Genomic DNA, 21022 nt, shown 5'->3' with positions numbered 1-21022 from the left:
CCCCCCCCTCAGTCCCCCTCTGTTCACCCCTAACTCCCCACGCAGCCCTGGAGAGTCCTCATCCCCATCGTTTAATGTCTATGTGATACGCCACTACCCTTTGATAAGAATTTTTTACTTACTTGGCATCACAGGTTGTACTGCTTTGTTTTATTGACTCTCCCTTAATATATAATGCAATTGACACTGAATGTACTTTCCCCCGCACCTTACTGTCAATATAATGTCTATTGCCTACTGTTAATGTTTTTCCTCCTATGTTATAATACCAATAAAAAGTTTGAACAAGAAAAAAATATCCTGCTGCAAATGGGATCCAGTCAGGGGCGAACTGACAACTCATGGGGCCCCCGGGCAATAGGGGATCATGGGGCCCCTGTGTCCTTGCCCAAACTCACAAAAGCCTATGAAAAAGGTACCAGGGGCATCTCATGGGGCCCCCTACTTACCCCGGGCCCTTGGGCAGTGCCAAGTTTCCAAATGGTCAGTCCGCCCTGGATCCAGTACTTGTTGTTGGGGATGAGGTTAGGTTGTTCTGCTGCTGTTGGTTCACAGTACATCTTAGAGGTTGGTTGGGTTAGAGCAGCCTTTCTCAACCTTTTCAACGTAGAGGGACCTTTGACATATCTATACGGTCTCCGAGAAACCCCACTAGAAATGGCTATATCTACAACTCGTGATACATTAGTGTGATAGTCAGAGGTAAGAATGCTCCTTACACTTTTAGTCATTGAGAAGAATTGCCCCCTTACGGATTGCTAAAAAGATCAATGATGTCAGTGGGAACTTATCTGAGAGGCAAAAATTGCTCAATGCTCAAGGAGCCCCTAGCAACCTCTGGAGGAACCCTAGTTGAGAAACCCTGGGTTAGAGCATCACAAACTTTTACACAAAAACGTGGCAGGTTCACAAAATAAGCAGCAACCCATAATATGGATCATGGCCCCCATGGCAGTGCCTGGCTTCCCTGACCTTTTTGCTTTGATAATGGATTGCTTATCAGCCCTAAAAATTTGCCAGAGTTGAATAGAAAAATTAACTTGCTGAGGAATTCATCTAAATTTCACAAACAAGATTCATAAAACTATATCTTCTCCAAACCTAATTCCTACGTACCCTGTTTTTATTGCTTGACAGATGATAGGAGGATTAGGGGACAGTAATTCCTGTTCACTCAATGTGTTGTGATCCACTTAAATTTAATATTTTTGGTTTTCCAGATCAACAATTTTGGTCCAAGTGTAAGAAGAAAGCAAAGAAGTGTTGGTTCTGGATACTGCTGTGCATACAGCTATTATTCCCATTTCTTGTATGGAGTGCATACTCCACTATGGGTAAGTATCTATTACACTAAACAGAGGTGTCTGAGAGTACTGTGGTAACAACTGGGGATGATATCTGCATATTAATCCCAGGACTAGGGAGAATGATAGTGCACGGTCATACCGGTGTGATTTCGGAATTGAAACCACACCTGAAATGGCATCTAATGAAAGTGGATGTCTGTGTCTTAAGATTTGCGATTTACTGCAGCGTGATTTCAAAAGTAGTTCTTGTATTACTTTTTCTGCAGTTTTTTTGTTTCGATTTCACATATATAGAATATAATGGAAATCGCACTGCAAATTGCAAGAAATTGTTGAAAATCTTCACAAGTAGCAGTCAAGCCTTCAGAAATCGCACCTGAAATTGCACATAAACGACAGCGGTGTGACTGGTGACTTAGACAGAATATTGCCCCGGACACAGGTGACTAATGACAGCCCCTCTTGTACAATCACCCCCCTCCCCTTAGTGTTCTGTGATTATTTGAGTAAAAACCAATACTTTAATATGCTATTTGACACATAGGGGTGTACAGTACTTATCAAATAATTTGCATAGCCTTTTGTCCAAATGAACTTCTTCTGGTGCATTCATTCTGGTGCATTCAATGAGTCAAAGTGGAATGCTCTCAGGCCATTTCCTCTACAGGCCGAATGTTATCCATTTATAAAAATGATAGTGATTTGGGAAAATACTGCATTATGACTAGATGAAGCTGACAATCATGGCATATAAGTGTTTCCTATGATCATCAGCCCATCTAGCCAGGGGCGTCCCTAGGGTTGGTGTCACCCGGAGCGATAACACTTGGTGACACCCTCTCCGACAATCCCTGCAGGATGGATCAGATCTGCAGATTAAGCATAATGGATCGGACTCCGATCCATTATGCTCCCCAATCCGCAGATCTGATCCATCCTGCGGGGATCGTCGGCTTTCTTTACAACTTACCTTTTCATGGAGCGGGTCCGGTGTCACCTTGTATAGATTGCATGCTGACGATCCCCGCAGGGTGGTTTCCGATCTGTGGATTGAGCATAATGGATCGAAGTCCGATCCATTATGCTCCCCAATCCGCAGATCCCATCCATCCTGCGGGGATCGTCGGCTTTCTTTACAACTTACCTTTTCATGGAGCTGGTCCGGTGTCACCCAATATAGATTGCATGCTGACGATCACCGCAGGATGGTTTCCGATCTGTGGATTAAGCATAATGGATCGAAGTCCGATCCATTATGCTCCCTAATCCACAGATCCCATACATCCGTCGGCATGTAAGCTACACGGGGTGACACTGGACCCGCTCCACGAAAAGGTAAGTCGTAAAGAAAGCTGAGGATCCCCGCAAGATGGATCGGATCCATCCTACGGGGATCGTAAGCTTGCTTTACAACTTACCTTTTCGTGGAGCGGGTCCAGTGTCACCCCGTGCAGTAGGTGTCACCCGGTGCGGGTCGCTCCTTTCTTGGGACACCACTGCATCTAGCAGCCCTAATGTGGTATTTTTCAGAACCAGTATTTTTTCTTGAGGAATGACCTTCAATCTGTAGAAGAACTGGCCTCCGAACATTCAGTTTCACCCCATTCACACAGAATAAATGTACCAGCACTTTTGCTGGACAAATAGCTATGCAAATCCTTCATACAGTACATCTACTCCATACTGTCTGCTTTATGTGAAGCTACTTTTTACCTTTGCAGATGCCAAACTAGAGAAAGGAGAGGAGACTTCCTGTTTCCAAAGCTATGAAGAGTCTTCTGACTGCTCTAACTATCCCTTGCACCTCTTTACCCCTACAGTTTTCTTGCTGAATTTAGCCACAAATATTCAGAAATTACCAGAGAAAGGATCAATATAAGGACAAAGTTATAAAAATTGTATATATTTCTGGTTCCTCTATGTTTAGGCGCCGGTCAATGGCCCAAACAGCTCCAGCCAATGCCATCATATATTTGAGGGTAACTATATCAATGGAGACAGTATACATTACCTATAAGATGTAGATTAGATGACATTATTTTGACTCGTATGAAGACTCTCAAAGAACTCAACAGAAAGGTGTTAACTGTGAAATTTAGAGCTGGCCAACAATATGGGGATTTGGGCCAGTTCCTAATGAGTTGAAATTTGCTTCAACGGTGGTCCTGTCTCCAAAATCCCATCCATTATTCTTCAATTAGAAAATCAAGAGGGCTGGGCAGAAAATTTTTGGGCGATCAGTGGCTGCATGGTGTTTCCACCTGCAGCTGTCTGAATGCAATAGGAGTAGATGGAGAGTCATACATCCATGTGTGGATGGAGGAATCTGCTCATTCTTATTCAACCAATAGGCTGATCAGAAAAAATCTATAGACAGTGATACAGTCACTCCTTAACTCCCCATAACATTTGTTGACCCTTTCAGGGAACCAAGAATTTCAGACTGAACCACTTTTTTTCAGCATGTAGTCCAAAGGAGGCTGAAACCCAAAAAGAAGATTCTTAGACCGTATTGCTGAAATATCTTAAAAAGTCTAGGGGTAGCTTATTACAGGAATCACATTGATAAAAAGAGCAATTCACCACTGAAATTCATCCACCAAATCTTGTTGTTGCCAAAGAATGATGACTGTTATTATATGGTAGCTTCTATCTCCAATGGTCCGACAGTCCCTCTAAAGGGTGGAATAGACTCCCTCAAATGCTGGTTCTGGCCAGATCAGTAGATTGTTTTAAAAATGCCTGGATTCTTAGATACACAGAATATAACTGGATACTAATATTTATAGGTAAAGTTGATCCGGGAATATCCAGTTGTCTCTTGGGGGATCAGGAAGGAATTTTCTTCCCCCCGCTGGAGCAAATTGGATCATGATTTATTATTTTTTTTGCCTTCCTCTGGATCAGCTGTGGGTATAGGATTGTGTATATGGAGGTTTTCTATCTGTGTGTTATTATTTTGTTTCCTCTGTGGGTTGAACTGGATGGACTTGTGTCTTTTTTTTTTTCACCAGACTGACCATGTAACTACTAAAGCTACTGCTCTCCAATTACCGATTGTAGTTGTAATTGTGCAGGGGCAGTTTTGGATTCCTGGAGATTGGCAGTCCCTTGCCTTACCAACCTAAAACATGGTCATAAGTGATTTCTAGGATTTACCTCCCATTGACTTTAATGGGATTCAGATTCGGCATTCAAATTTTAGCAAAGTTCACCGAACCTGCCTAGAACTAAACCCAGGTACATTTGGCTGGTACATATAGTTGCAGATATGGATTTGCCCTCCTTGCCGGACCTCCCATTTTTGCTGTCATATGAAATACACAACAGGCATAAGGGAACCTGCAAAGACCATTGCAGTGTATGCAGAATGTGATGTTAATTTTCTGTTTTTCAGATTCCGATACTTCAGGAGACATCTTCACCAGCTTGTATCTTTTCATCCTTCCATTTTTTGCCTGCAGTTTCTTTGTTATCATCAGCCTACCTTTAATATTTGTTTGCTTCTGTAAGTATATCCTAAAAGCTTCAGATTTGGGCAAAATACCTTCTTTGAAGCAGGAAAATGAAAGAATAACAGCCCTGGGAATCCCAGCAAATAGAGTTCACTGTTCATAGGGTAAAGTTCAGTGATAGGCTTTTGTTTGATTTCTAGTCTGTTGTGTTCTATAATGTCTTTCCTCTAATACTATTTGAGCTGCATTTATTCTGTCCTTTGCCTTCCCCTTATCTGCCTATGTTAGCTACAATCTGCTGAGGAAATATTTGTTTCTTTGTTATATAACACCTCTACACCAGTTATCCGCCGTTTAGTCTATCATGAATGCTGCTCCCAGGCTCATCTACCTTACCAATCACTCGGTGTCCACCACCCCTCCCTGCCAGTCCCTCCATTGGCCTCAGTGTTTGCCACCCCCTCTCTGATAATCTGCTAATTCCTCCACTGTCCTCTGCTCAGTGTCCACCACCACTCTCTGCCAAGCCCTCCATTGGCCTCCACTCAGTGTATGACACTCCTCTCTGCTAATCCCTCCACTGTCCACCACCACTCTCTGCCAAGCCCTCCATTGGCCTCCACTCAGTATATGACACCCCTCTCTGCTAATCTGCTAAACCCTCCACTGTCCTCTGCTCTGTGTCCACCACCACTCTCTGCCAAGCCCTCCATTGGCCTCCACTCAGTATATGCCACCCCTCTCTGCTAATCTGCTAAACCCTCCACTGTCCTCTGCTCTGTGTCCATCACGACTCTCTGCCAAGTCCTCCATTGGTCTCCACTCAGTGTATGGCACCCCTCTCTGCTAATCCCTCCACTGTCCTCTACTCAGTGTCCACCACCACTCTCTGCCAATCCCTCCACCAGCTTCCGCCCAACTAAATAAATTCAAACTAACAACATACAAAACTATTCACACCTCCGCCCCAAGCTACATCATGAACCTCATCTCAAAATATCACCCAAATTGTCCTCTGCTCCCAAGACCTCCTAATCTATAGCTCCCTTGTGACCTCCTCCATGCTCCCACTTCTGCAGAGCCTCATCTCAACCTATCTCATCTCAACCTATCAACTAAATTTTTACTTATCAGCTCATCCCCCGCAGGTATTACCTTTTCATATCATTCTGTACAGCATAATGCAAAATGCTGGCCCCATATAAATCCTGTATTTGGTGGTAGTGGTTTGTATTGTGAACGAACTTTCTCCTTTTCTAGTGTAAAGCACTATGCAAACTGTTGGTCCTAAATCTGAGTGATCTTAAACTAAAACCTATGCTGACTAATTTTGTTTAGAAAAGATGTATTTACTTATTATCAGGACACTCCGGTCATGTGATTCAGCTTCCCTGTGTCAGCCAGCGGTGGCTTCAGAGGAGAGCAGGAGCCCTGACAACAAATGGGCCATAGGAAGCCTATGAATGATGTTACTGCACCCAGGCATTGGCAGCCCTTGTTGAGCGTCCTCTCCTCTCCCCTGCAGCTGACATTGACTAACACAAGGGAGGTCATGGGAAGAGTCTGCCTACCTTCCTAGTACAAGATCTGCTTTAAGATGGTTTGAAAGGATGCAGTGGGTTTTAAATGGCTCCACCCAACCATTAGAGTTAATCTTAACATTTTGGCTAAGGTAATACTGGAAATTTTGTGACAGAATAACTTTCAACAAAATCATTTTGCTCATTGCTTTTCATATTTTACTGTTCAAGCACGTTTTACCTAAGCAGTGACACATGGCGAAAATAGAGGCCAATGCTAATGTTTACAAGTATTGTATTTCATAAGTGATCTAATGTAGAGTCGGATTTGTGAACTTTATTGGCTCATATATCAGGACCCTGGCTGAGATCCATATTTGAGAAAGCAGAGAGAGAGCATCAAATGTTGTAGTCCAGCTTCGTAATGTGATGATACAACATAAAAGCAGTTAACCCATTTTGAGGGTTCAGAACTTTCCTTCTTCGTCTTTGAATGCTACCAAAACCCATAACAGCCAACAAAGCTGCTATGGGGCCTGGGGTGGAAGGGTGGCCCTATTAGGGGGACTCCTAAAGGATAACTCCACTTTTGTGGGAAACAAATAGCAAATAAATATAGCGTATACAATTCCCATATGGAAGAAAAATATACTTAAAAAATATTCTTCCCAAATATATTGACATATATTTGAAATTTTGAAATACTACAATTCTGTCCATATTCAATATATTTTAAAAATATGTATGCAAGTATGTGTATGTGTGTATATATATACTGTGTGTGTATGTATGTATATGTATGTATGTGTGTGTGTGTATGTGTATATAATTTTTTTATTTTTATTTTTTTTGGAATGCATTTACAAATATATATACAGCATAATCGAGACAGAAATGAAACGAGCGCTGGACAAAATACAGAAAGCGACATGCATGAAAGGCAAACACCAAAAGCCTCTAATAATAAATATGAACAGAACATGCAGCGCTGTTGAAAATCAATCATACATGTAGAAAATAATACATTATAAGAAGAGTGATAAGGCGACCGCTGCTAAATAATGGCCCATCAAAATGTTCATAAATTGCAATGACATAAATATCTCCAATGAGAGTGTTCTAGTGGTACACAGTGCACAATATCACAATGAAGTGGTGAACAAATTGGTGACTTCCGTGACCATATTCCTCCCACCGAAATGAGTGTAGATTGCACTAACCAGAAAGCGCAATAGAAATGCGCATTTGAGTGTTAACCAACTCCTGGTCATCCGTCTATTTAAGCTGGATCACTGGGAGGGTCATCAGGCTAGCATCCGCTGGGCAGAATATCCTAACCACAGGATCTCCAGATGTCAGGGGGTGTACACTCGTCTCACCAGCAGGGGGAGATTAATCGTTCCCAGTGTGGCCACCAGATGGTCCCCAAACAAACCTTGAAAAAGGGGGGGGGCTCGCAAAAAACGAGCCAGAGCGACAAGAAGATCCAATAGTGTAGTACTTTTATTAGCCACAAGAGTAAAAGAACAAAACAGTAGATATGCTACTCACATGATATAGTAAGCAGCTGTGTATGGGGAATACCAGGAATCATCAAAAGAAGGCAATGGCCGCCGGCCGTCCACAGGGGCCGTGCGGTGTGACGTCACAGAGTATGAGGCAATCGTGGGGCAACTCCCTAACGCGTTTCGTGCGCTTGCACGTTTTCAAAGGGGAATATACAGCATGTTGAAATGCGTTTTTATATATTAAAAAATTTATGAAAACGTTTTAAAAATATATATTTTTTAAATATATTCTTCAGATTTTTTTAACATATATAAAAAAGGCATTTTAACATATATTCTTAATATATATGTAAATGCATTCCAAAAATGTAGATTTGTATTGCTAAAGACATACAGTATATTTGAAAATGTATTTTTAAAAATATTCATATATTTTGAAATAAAAATGCATTTCAACATACTGTGTGTGTGTATGAATATTGAATACGGGCAAAATTGTAGTATTTCAAATATAAGTCAATATATTTGGGAAGAATATATTTTTCTTCCATGGGGTTGCGACACCTGCAGTGCTGTAATTTTCTAAAAAATGAAATGCAATATGGCTACCTGGAGGTGTTCTGTACCCAGAATGTGTACAGAACGCCCCCAAGCAACATTATTTCCTGCTTGTGTGATTGGCTCATTGATTTTCCCAGAGGCCTGCACTAGGATACAAGTAACATTTCAGGCATCCCCTGTAACAAAAATGTAATTTGTGGTGAGATACTCCCAATAGGAAATTACGTCTAAGGGGATGCAGACACTGCAATTTTCCTCATTACAGCCCTGCAGGTGCAGCAGCTGATCGATAATTATGAATCCACTCCCCCTAGATTCCCTCTGCACATGGACACAGACAAACCATTTTTTCTTCAGAATAACAAAAGGTAGGACTTTGAAACAAAGTTGGTTAAAATCCTTGCAATGTGCATAAACCAAACAGAGGGAAGGTTTTTTCTCAACAAACGTAGAGGTACTCTTGAACGGCTTCCCAACCGCCTTATAGTAGAATACTGATACAGGGCGGCAGGACTGCACAAAATCACAGAGTCCCTGCCAGAGATTCCCCATTGGCCCCTACCAAGGAACACTGACAGAGGAGAAGTCTATATATATACAAAACACAGATCTCTCCCGTCAGCTCCAGCATGCTGCTTTGTATTGTTCTGCATAGCAGAGCAGTACAAATCAGCATGTTTTCCAAGTAAAACACACACACAGACAAAACCGTAAAACAGCACACAGTTAACCCTTTGATTGCCTCAGATGTTAACCCCTTCCTGCCCAGTGCCATTAGTACAGCGTCAGTGATTTTTATTAGCACTGATCACTGTATTGGTGTCACTGGAATGGCAGCGGCCATTAGTTCCCCCCTCCAGTGTCAGAATCCCCGTCATAGTCCTGCAGTCCCGCTATAAGTCGCTGATCACCACCATTACTAGTATAAAAAATAAAAAATTCCAGTATCAATACCGCCATTTGTAGACGCTATAACGTATTTAATTAATATACACATATTGGGATTTTTGTTTTTAGCTAAGACATGGAGCAGAATACATTTTGGCCTAAATTTATGATGAAATTTTTTTTTACTGCATCTGCTGTATAGCAAAAAGTCAATTTAAAAACTAAAAAAAAATTTGTCGGTCTTTTTTTGTTTATAGCGCAAAAAATAAACGCAGAGGCAATCAAATACCACCAAAAAAAACTCCATTTGTGGGAGAAAAAGGACATAAATTTAATTTGGGTGCAGCGTTGCATGACCGCACAATTGTCAGTTAAAGTAACGCAGTGCCGTAATGTAAAAAATGGCCGGGTCAGGAAGGGGGGCAAATCCTCTGGAGGGCAAGGGGTTAAGGATCACTTAACTGTTAGGTTTCCAATATAGAAGAGGTGAAGTCAGACCTCAAGAAAGATCATCATAGCCAGTCTAAGATCACCCTCTATGCAGTATGAAGCATTTGCTTAGCTGTCTTAGCAGTGCAGATTATTATTTCCCTCTGAACTTTTTTCTCTGAACTTCAGAGTTTTTTCTCAGCTGAAACCCCCTTTAGGATGGCTGATAATTAAAGTAATTATTCCTGTAGCACATTATGTAGTTTATAAATGTATTTTTTGGTTCCTTCTGTAATTAGGGTAGCAGTCCTGTTGGATGCTGTATGGGCCTTGTTGACTGTTTCCATACTTAGGAAGGTTCTGGATAGGAACCAAGCTGCAGCTCCTCAGTGGTGTCAGACTAAAGGTAGCCCATCAGGCCTTGGGCCTACCTCTCCAGCCTGCACCTCTGCGGGGATCTGTGGAACTCTTGGCCTTACACAGCAGCAGGACACTTGGTGGCAGAATCCTGGAATATCAAGACCCTGGAAGAGCAGCTGGCAATACACTCTGCAACAATAGCGTTGGAACAGCAATACAAGGCCTTTGGGGCTCCTCAGCATGCTCATCTCAGATGCAGCTCAGTGGCCACCTGTTTCAGCAGCAAAGTCCCAAGTCAGCAGCCAGCTTAGCTTCCTGCAGCAGTCAGTAGCTTGAGGTCCATCAGCTATCTCGGTGCATCACTCACAGTCCTGAGCCTTGTCCTCTTGGTCTCCAGGAGCAAAGTCTGCTCTGCCTTGGGCTTACCATAATCCTGCCAACAGCAGCTCCAAACCCTGTCTTCTGGGCTTCCCGAAACAGCAGCACCCACACCCTGTACGGCTCTGGGCACTCACAACCCTGCAATCCAAAGCCCGTAGAGGCACGGTCCTGGCTTAGAAAGACACTCCAGGGTGGACACAGCAATGCACTGCTGCCTGTTGATCCTGGATGAACTGTCCTCCATCGGTGTGGTCCATAAACACATTGGTGTGGCAAGACAGCCTAACAATCTGCCCATGAAAAAGCCAATATTCCTTCTACCAAGTTGCTAGGAGCAAAGTCCATGGCTGCAATATCGGTCAATAAGAGTCCTCTTTGCCTCCCCCCTCCCTATAATTATCCATCACTGAGGGGACAACAGTCTGTACAGGTGGGGATGGATGCTCTGCCAAGTGGCTTAAAGGGACCCCATTTGGTTTGTATTTTGATGGTGGCACCGATTGTGTCTCGACACAAGTTTTTAACAATAATTTCTTATTTTATTTCTTATAAGTTATTTTGGTTGAGTTTGGTTTTTTTTTCTGTCATTTTGCGTGTTCTGTTTTTTAATGCGCACTCACAACCCTGCAATCCAAAGCCCATAGAGGCACGGTCTTGGCTTACAAAGACCCTCCAGGGTGGACACAGCAATGCACTGCTGCCTGTAGATCCTGGATAAACTGTCCTCCATCGGTGTGGCAGGACAGCCTAACAATCTGCCCATGAAAAAGCCAATAGTCCTTCTACCAAGATGCTAGGAGCAATCAAAGTCCATGGCTGCAATATTGGTCAAGAAGAGTCCTCTTTGCCTCCCCCCTCCCCAGGGGCAGACTGACAACTCATGGGGCCCCCAGGCAGTAGGGGATCATGGGGCCCCTGTGTCCTTGCCCAAACTCAAAAAATCCTATGAAAAAGGTACCAGGGGCATCTCATGGGGCCCCCTACTGACCCTGGGCCCTCTGCCAGTGCCCAAGTTTCCAAATGGTCAGTCCGCCCCTGCCTCTCCCTACAATTATCCATCACTGCCCAGGGAGGGGACAACAGTCTGTACAGGTGGGGATGGATGCTCTGCCAAGTGGCTTAAAGGGACCCCATTTGGTTTGTGTTCTCATGGTGGCACCGATTGTGTCTCGGCACAAAAGTTTAGTTTTTAACGATAATTTCGGTTGAGTTTGTTTGTTTTTTATCATTTTGCCTGTTCTGTTTTTCTTTTACAAAGAATTTTATTATAGATTGAGCAATGATAAACAAACATTCGGAACATAGATTCATTGACCAATACATAGGAAATTGTACTGTATGATTGAGAAATTATGTAAGGCGTACATTGGAATAAAAAACAAAACAAAACGTCAGCTTTAACTTATTACAGAAATGCCCGGTAGGAAGGATACGATTAACAATCTTTGATGGTCAATGATAGTGTAGATTCTGAGAGAGAAAATTGCTACATCGAGAAATATTAGACAAGAGTATAAAAAAGACACAAAGAGGAGAGAGAAGAGATAAAAAAAAAAAAAAAGGAGGGGGGGGGAGTAGGGCTCTGAGGAGATCACAGCAGAATCCAACCTCATATCGACAGAAGGGACTGGTCGAATCTCAATGGTTGGGCTATATCCAGCCAGGGACGCCATATCCGCAGAAATTTTGTATGGGTATCCAATAATATGGCCATCAGTTTTTCATTAACCATGATGAAGTTCATCCAATTTTTGACAGCCTCAAAGCTGAGAAGGGGAGTCTTCCAAGCCCTCGCAATTGTCAATTTAGTAGCCATAAATAAGTATGATGCCAGCTGCCATTCAGAACGGAGAAGGCCCTCCAGTGGTTTAAATAGAAGCGCTTCGTACGGGTTACGCTTAATGTCTGTGTGAAGCATAGTGCGAAGGAGGGCGTACACCCTAATCCATAATCTGCTTACTTCAGGGCAAGTCCACCAGATATGGGCCATGGTACCCAATTGTTGGCATCCCCGAAAGCAAACCGGGGAATATGTAGGGATGAAACTAGCTAAACGAGCAGGCGTATAATACCATCGATAAAGAATTTTGTAGGCATTCTCAAGAATAATGACATTCCTAGAACATTTAGGTAATGCTTGGGTCATGGTCCACCAATCCTGTTGGTCTAAAGTCCCCCCTAATTCAGACTGCCAGCGCTGATGATAGGAACGAACCGGAGGGGTTCTATAAGAAATAATGGAGGAGTAAATCAGGGAAATCAAACCCGGAGCATGGGGTCTGTGTCTGCACTGGCTTTCAAAGGGGGACAGACGATACGGTCCGAATGTGTGCGTAGCCTGTTCTGTTTTTCAATGCAAGTACCAAGATTTGCATGGAAAAGTACACATGCCTTCAATGTACTGGGAGGGAAGGCAGCACCTTTAAAAGATCGGAAAACTATATTCTCCATGAGAAAAGGGCAAAACAGCAAAATGCCTCAAAAAGAAAATACAGCTTGCTTTTTCAGCAAGGTTCTTATCTTTAAGAGTTGTAAAAATACAGTAAATAGGCTGTTCACTTTGCATAGGGAAGTTGCCCTTAGCAGAGGAATTTTCCCCTGGATCTTAGTGAATAAAGTGGGGCTCTGCTGACTTCCATCATCCAATGATGTGTAAGCAAAAATTCAGGGTTTTTTTTATTTTCCTTGTACGTGATTGGGTATTCTTCGTTAAGTGAATTTTCAGCAAAATTATCAGCCTGTTTGACTTCAGCAAAATCAAGCTCAGTATATTGATTCTTGATGGACTCTTGTCATGTATACTATATTCATTTTCACAGGTTATGGACGAAACACCAGTGGAAGAAACAATGGCTCTCCCACTGACCGCAGTCTACCTCCATCGGTTACAAATCCCTTTTTTGACACCAATGCAACCATCACCTCTGAAGAAGTGCAAACCGAAGACTGAAAGACATTACTTTGCACTGAGCAAAACCCCTCCGTGCAAATCTTGATAATATAAGCTGCAACAGCTTGTTATGATTGGCTCTTTATGTAAAGCTAAGTGTGTCACTGAAGAATTTATAATTAGTTTAGTTTATAACAGACGTCTGTATTCTTTAATAATTCTGATTCTCCAAAGTCTGCATATTGAGACTCAGCATAAGATAGATTAAAATGAACCGCATGAATGGGCTCTGTAATCAGGGGTTCAAGTACACCATGATATTTCATGGCTAAGAGGTCAGTGGGTTCATATGGTGAATTTAGTGTAGACCCAATCCCCCTGAGGGATCACAGAGGACAAGGGGGCACTCTTTACATCTGGAGGAAAATAAATTTAATCTCCAAACACAGAAAGGTTTCTTCACAGTAAGAGCTGTGAAAATGTGGAATAGACTCCCTCAAGAGTTGGTTCTGGCCAGCTCAGTGGATTGCTTCAAAAAAGTCCTGGATTCTTTCTTCAATACACACAATATAACTGGATACTAACAGTTATAGATAAAGTTTATCCAGGGAATATCCGATTCCCTCTCGGGGGATCAGGAAGGAGATTTTTCTCTGCAGGAGCAAATTGGATCTTGCTTTGCTGGGTTTTTTTTTGCCTTCCTCTGGATCAACTGTGGGTGTAGGATTATAACTTTTTTTTTTCTTTTTCTTTATGGTTGAACTGGATGGACTTTTGTCTTTTTTTCAGCCAGACTAACTATGTAAGAAGAAAGCAGTAATTATATTTAACCATGAACAGGGAAATCTACTATAGATAGGACATGATTGGTCTGAATTTTCAGGTCGTTCATGGTGGTCAAAGTTTAAAAACACTGTATCAATGTGGGAAAAAACCTTAGTAACAGCAGCTGCCGGAAATATATTATTACATCCATTCATTATTCTATTTATTGTTATGATTTTATGTATTTTATTTAAAATCTGATCTATATAAATATGATTAGAATGAAACAATTATAAACTGATTAAGAAAGAAATGAAAAAAGGTGAAGAAATCATGTCAGGTATTTATAGGCAAAGAATTATCTCTGGCTTAGGGCTCCATGTACACGGGACGTTTGGAAAACACTTCTGAATGATGGAAACTGACTGCTGGAAAATGTAGGTTAAACGTCTGTTTAGCCATGTTTGCATACTGCGTTTATGCGCATTTGCGTTTAGTAGCGTTTTTTAAAGATAACATCAGGAGACCTTCCAAAATGCCCAGAATGCACTGAAAAACAGTAAAAAATGAACTATTTCAGACACTGTGAGAGGAATAGAGAGAGCAGAAACAGAGAGAACAGTATGTGTGGAGATGATCGGTCTTTTCTGGTTGTATTCACTATGGATCCCATCATGAGTGTAATGCGGCGCGTTCTACCATTTTTTCCTTCACGCAAAACCTGGAACTGACTGCGCCGGTGTACCGGGTCCATTTGAATACATGGAAAACGCTTTGCATGCATTTCTGATGATGAAAAAAAGGCTCTGGATATGGAACAGTTAAAAAACGCTTCTAAATGCGGTTAGCCATGTTTACAAGCGTTTGGCGTTTGAAACGCTGATAAAATCTACTCCTGAATGCAAGTTTGGTGCGTTCAAAAAAACGACTGTAAACTCAACTGCCTGTAAAGGACGATGTGTACATGGACACATAGGAGAACATTAGGGAGAGTTCAGGGGCTGCTGAAAAAATGCAGAAAAGCTCCTGAATGTCAGATTATCAGCTGCAGTGTACATGGAGCCCTTACCTGACCTGGTTATGGAAAGCGGCGCTTCTGGAACAACTGATTCAGAGTGTGTGTAGTTGGGCCATGAATGAAGTATGGATGTATATATAGTTATAGATGAATCAGACTAACTTGCGAGCCACAGGTGTGATAATTACTAGAGGATCGCAAACATGAAACACATAACTACAACTGTGTTGGAAATATCTACAAATATATGTTGTGCTCCTAAATACTTCTCAATAAATAATAATTCAATTATTACCATTAAATTAATTCAAATTATGGTACAAATAACTAATAAAAGTGTATGAATACCAAAAAATATTTAAATAGATAGTTTCAACTAACCAATCTCCTCCAAATAAATATCAAAATAGTTGAGGGTTATTAGTTGGTTTACTATTTTTATTATATTAAATGAGGGTATTATGAATATAAATAAAATTGAGGGTATTAGTAAGTACATCATGTCACTAATAGATGATTTATGAGCACTTGGTAAAAACATTTTTTTAGAGGAGTATTTCATGTGGAATTATTTTGATATTTATTTGGAGGAGATTGATTAGTTGAAACTATCTATTTAAATATTTTTTGGTATTCATACACTTTTATTAGTTATTTGTATCATAATTTGAATTAATTTAATGGTAATAATTTAATTATTATTTATTGAGAAGTATTTAGGAGCGCAACATATATTTGTAGATGTATATATAATATCATATAATGAATTATATTCAGGGGGAATATTGAAGAATACAGACGTCTGTTATAAACTAAAATAATTATTTTATCATTCTGATTTTCCAAAGTCTGCATATTGAGACTCAGCATAAGCTACATTAAATGTGAATGGGCTAGGCTAGGAGTTCAGTAGGTCAATGGCTTCCCATCCTAAAATATATCACTTGGAATGCAGTAAAGAGTTAAGTAAGAGATAAGAAAATATCTTTTATAAAGAGAATAATTTATAATCTATAATATAGTTAGTTAGTTATTTCATATAGTTAGTTAGCTAATTAGTTAGGAATAGTGTGTGATAGTATATTCTCAATTATAGTTGATTCTGTTTATGTATTTTTGTGTCTTCTGTCCTTAAACTGAAGGTTGAACCTGTTTTAGGGAGAATGTAGTTATGTGATCCTATAGTATGGGAAGATCATGTAACAGTATTGTTTGTTGCTGTCGATCGAAGTATTTTGTACATAACGTCAGCTAAGTACCAGTCAGATGTTTAGAACACTTACAAATATGACGATTATACATTCAGCTCAGACTGAACTAGGAAATAGCTGTACAGTGGGATGAATTCTTTGATTCTTTGAAAAAGTATATAAGAAGTGACGACACATACACACTGAAGCTGACACACAGAGACATTTTGTTTACTTAAAGCAGAGTTCCACTCACCCTGTCAAAAACTGTAGCTGCTGATTTTTGAAAACCAGCCACTTACCTGTCCCTCGGTCCTGTGGTGTGTCCCCCGCAGCCCGTTTCACCGGCCGTCCTGTATTCCAGGAGGCCGGCATCTTCAGCGTGGGCACCCGGCTGTGACAGCTTGCGGCTTCACATCTGGGTACCCATTGCGCATGCGCGAGTGGCTCTGCGCTTCATGAATGGTCCTGTAGTCTTCTGGGACCTGTCAAGTGGCCAAAAGACTACAGGGACAGAGGACACCTTCGTTTTCAATTGCCTAGGCAATCGGACTGAAAGTAGGAGTGGGTACCTGTCAAATTTGGGTACCCGCTAACCCCCCCCCGCCCCCCAAAGGTGCCAATCCTTAAGGAGCAGTCATTAACCTCCTTGGCGGTCTGATTATTTCAGATATTTGGTGCTGAAAGCGGTACCATTATTTTGCATGGAAATATGTAGTTTTTTTATTGTAGGCTGTAATATTTAGGAATAACTCACTGAAATCTGTCCGAACAAGAGTCTAGTAAACATCCCGGGGAGGATAAAATTTGAAACACAAAATCAGAAATTATAATTTAATAAATAATCATAAAAAATAATAATATAATAATAATACATTTAATTCAATAATATAATCAAACCAAAAACACTGAAATTTGAAATATAGCGCCAAGTTCGCACATCGCTGAGCAAAGTCGCAGAATCGTTTTCAGTGTCAGATGATGAATTTCTCCACGAATCATTATCACTCAATTCTGCAAGTGGTTCTGATTTACTATCGCTGTTCTCTAGCCGGTCTAAAACCGCTTTTGACCTAAAGGGACACTTTTTGGACACCATGAACTTTTCTCAGTTTCCAGGCAGAAAGAACAGTCAAAATGCAGGCAGGGCGCCGGACAAAGCACTCGGGACAGAATGTATGTGAAATGGGTTGAAACAGCAATGTAAAATTCGTTTTGAAAAAAATGAAATTTTTCTAAAATTTTCAAATTTCCTGCCGCCTGCGGCGCCCGTACGTCTCGACATCACAGGGACCGGAACACAGAAGCCGGATGCCGGCATCAGCCGGGGGAGATGTCCGGGGACGCTGCAGGGGACACATCGCGGGAGCAAAGGAAAAGGTAAACTCTGCAGGGACTCCCTATGCAGCGCCGCATGGTAAGCCCGAGTGTAGCTCGGGGGGGTTACCGCTTTTGGTACAGAAACTTTACCCCGAGCTACACTCGGGAATACCGCAGGTGAGGTTAAAGTGGAACTTCCCCTTTGGAGTGAAGCTCCGCTTTAAGGCCTACAAGCCTTGCTACTCTCAACACCCGTTGTCTTCCGTAACAGACTGAAAGACTCTTCCTTTTCTACGTCACAAAAGAATGGGCAAGAAGCTCAATATTTTTCTAAAGCTTAGTTCATTTCTATAGCTACAGCTTTTATTTCTTATACTTTTTGTTTTACTACACTAAACTGTATTTTATCTTTTGTATCCATTTTATGTTGTTGTCAAGAGTTAAATAAAAGTCACACTGTTTTAAATCAGCCTGGCACTAGAACAATTTACTTAAACGTCTAAGAAGGACACTTAGATATTAGAAGTGTCACGATATTTAACATTTTGGCTAAGCCAGCCTCCGCCACAGTTTTTCTCGCGTTTCCCAATCTTCGACAAAGGGGGGAGACATCACAGTTTTGTGACTGATCAAGTCTCTGGAAAACACAGTCAGGAACCTACAGACAAGGCGTTTGTGTTTCGTCAGACGTGGACAAGAGGTCTGTTGGCTGCAAACAAGAAAATCATCTGATTATAGTGAATAAAAGTCATGGAATGTATTGATAAACTAGCTATAGAAAGCAAGTTAGAGTTTAACCACTTCCCGTCCGGCCCATGTACATAAACAGCTGGACAGGAGCAGTGCAGGAGCGAATGGCCCTTTTAAACGTCCTCCCGCTTCCCTGCTTGTGCGCGCTCGGCACCACGATCCGGTGCCCCCTGTGTCTGAACACCGATCGCTGTACAAGACCTCTGTGTGAGGTCCCGATCATGTGATCACCGATTGGCCAATCAGTGATCACATGAATAGTAGTAAGCAAGATGTCACTTCTGACATTGCCTTGTACCATGTAACAAGCTGTGACCAATCACAGCTCACTCAGTATTTCTCAATGGCTGCAAGAATGCAGACAGAGAGAAAAAGAAATGATTGCTTTTACATCCTATATGGGTGTAAAAGCAATCAGTGTAAAAAAAAAAAAATCTTCATCATCCCCCAAAAGCAGTACAATGCCACCATGGTGACACTGTACTGCTAGGGTGACAGTATGTAAAAAAAAAAAAATAGTAAAATAAATAATATAAAAAAAAATAAAAATGTGACAAGCTATGACCAATCACAGCTCACACAGTATTTCTCAATGGCTGCAAGGATGCAGCCAGAGAGAAGGAGAAATTATTGCTTTTACAGCCTTTATGGGTGTAAAAGCAATCTGTGTAAAAAAATTAAAAAATAAATCTTCTTCACCCCCCACAAGTAGTACAGTGTCACTATGTACTGCTAGGGTGACAGTATGATAAAAAAAACATAAATAATAATATTAAAAAAAATTAAAATTATTTTTTGTTTTACTAAAAAGATAGCTGAATACATTTTAGCCAAGATTTATGAAGAAAGATTATTTATTTGCAAAATTGTATAAGAAAAACCATTTTTTTTCAAAATGTTTGGACTTTTAAATTTTATATAGCAAAAAAATAAAAATCCCAGCGGTGAATAAATACCACCAAAATAAAGTTTTTTATCTGTCTCTAAAAAAATTTGTATTTGTACAGTGTTGCATGACTGCGCAATTGTGATTCAAGGTGTGACAGCGCTGAAAGCTGAAAATTGGCCTGGACAGGAAGAGGGTGAAAGTGTACGGATTTGAAGTGGTTAAAGATGTTTCTTTATATCCTGATGATGGACATTTATGGCAATACGTATACAATGAATGTTTACAGGTTAATGTTCAGATAGATAAATCTAGATTTACTGTAAACAAACAGCATACAAAGATATCTAATATCTTAAATTTGGTAAGAATATTCAACAAAATGATTTTTATGTTGATTTACCTGCTAAAAATGTTTGTACATTAAAGCAGAATGTAACAATGTACACAGGAATGTATGAACATTTGTCCCAAGATTCTCTTAATTGTCCAAACTGTGACATTTTTTGTAATTACATAGAGAACCTTGAGGAACAAATTGACTCCAGAACAGATCTTTTGTTAAGACTACAGAATGACAGTAAACATGTTGTGGTAATAAAAAAAGGTGACAAAGAGACTGAACATAAGTCAAAGCCTCAAGCTTCCTGCATTCCCGAAATGAGGGGAGATGAAGCAGATGATGAAACAGAAGTCAGAAAGAAAAATCTACTAGACCGTGCAGCTAAATTAAAATTACAAATACATGATCAATTAATGAAAATGTTAAAAGACATCCCAGCATAAGACTCAAAGACAGACGCTTTTTATAATGCTGACGTATTTGAATCCTACACTGATCGCTATAACCTAACGGACGAACAGCATGATTGTATCTGTTATCTTTGGTTACCTGTACATTTTGCCCGATGATTTATGAAATCACCTGTTATTGACAATGAAGGAAATGAGAAACATAGTGACAGCTTACGACAATTGTTATGTACAACTGGTGAGGAAGTACCTTCTTTAGAAGTGCTAGACTCATTACATACTTCAGTTAGAGAGAACTCTTGTGAATTTAAAATTAAATTCTCAAAGGCATGCATAGATGATGGGCGTAGATGATGAAAACGATACAGCTATGATAAAAGCATTTGCAAAAAAATGTAAATATCTTGACCCAACTTCATTAGATGTGGTACAAGATAAAAATTCAATGTCATTCCCCGGCCCAATTTCTCTTCCACTATACCCCTCTTCCCAGACGTCTATATTTCAAATCACTGGCAATGCATATGCTTAATGGGGCTAGACACTGCCTACCTGGGGATCGACCCACCCTCCTTCAATACGAGATTGGCTCACACGTCTGGGAAGAGTAGCGGAGATGGAGGAGCTGATTGCATCATCTCAAGATATCCCAACCAGGGGCGGACTGACCATTTGGAAACTCGGGCACTGCCCGAGGGCCCGGGGTCAGTAGGGGGCCCCATGAGATGCCCCTGGTACCTTTTTCATAGGCTTTTTTGAGTTTGGGCAAGGACACAGGGGCCCCATGATCCCCTATTGCCCGGGGGCCCCATGAGTTGTCAGTCCGCCCCTGATACCAACTAAATTTCCCCATACCTGGTCTTGTTGGACTCACTTCCAAATGACCTCCGAATGCCATTCCCTTATGTGTCTCTGCACTTGACTTTGTGCCAGACCTGGATTCCCACATTGCTTCCTACGCCATATCGACCCCTCGACCTTTTCATGGCTGTCGAGAAATTCTTATCTAACCCCTACACACTGGTCAGAGTGTGACACACC

General features: G+C 41.1%; 1 protein-coding gene and 1 long non-coding RNA gene across 3 annotated transcripts in view; one reads left to right on the top strand and one right to left on the bottom strand.

The window, feature by feature from the left end:
* Nucleotides 1–15371, top strand: part of LOC149435041 (uncharacterized) — a 71299-nt gene extending 55928 nt beyond the window's left edge. The window contains exons 8-10 of the mRNA XM_089663069.1: nt 1221–1334; nt 4705–4815; nt 13229–15371. Of these exons, the coding sequence (XP_089519195.1) occupies nt 1221–1334; nt 4705–4815; nt 13229–13359 (356 nt within the window). The 3' untranslated portion in view covers nt 13360–15371. The remainder of the gene's footprint in view (nt 1–1220; nt 1335–4704; nt 4816–13228) is intronic.
* The window catches only part of LOC149435040 (uncharacterized), a 214676-nt gene that overhangs the window by 107173 nt on the left and 86481 nt on the right, over nt 1–21022 (bottom strand). The gene's annotated exons all lie outside the window — the stretch shown is intronic.

This window comes from Staurois parvus, unplaced genomic scaffold (assembly GCF_062004578.1).
Source record: "Staurois parvus isolate SC_StPar_1 unplaced genomic scaffold, SC_StPar_1.0 ptg001621l, whole genome shotgun sequence".
Lineage (NCBI taxonomy): Eukaryota > Metazoa > Chordata > Amphibia > Anura > Ranidae > Staurois > Staurois parvus.
Note: the sequence above shows the minus strand (reverse complement) of the source record. Positions and strands in the feature narration are given on the sequence as shown.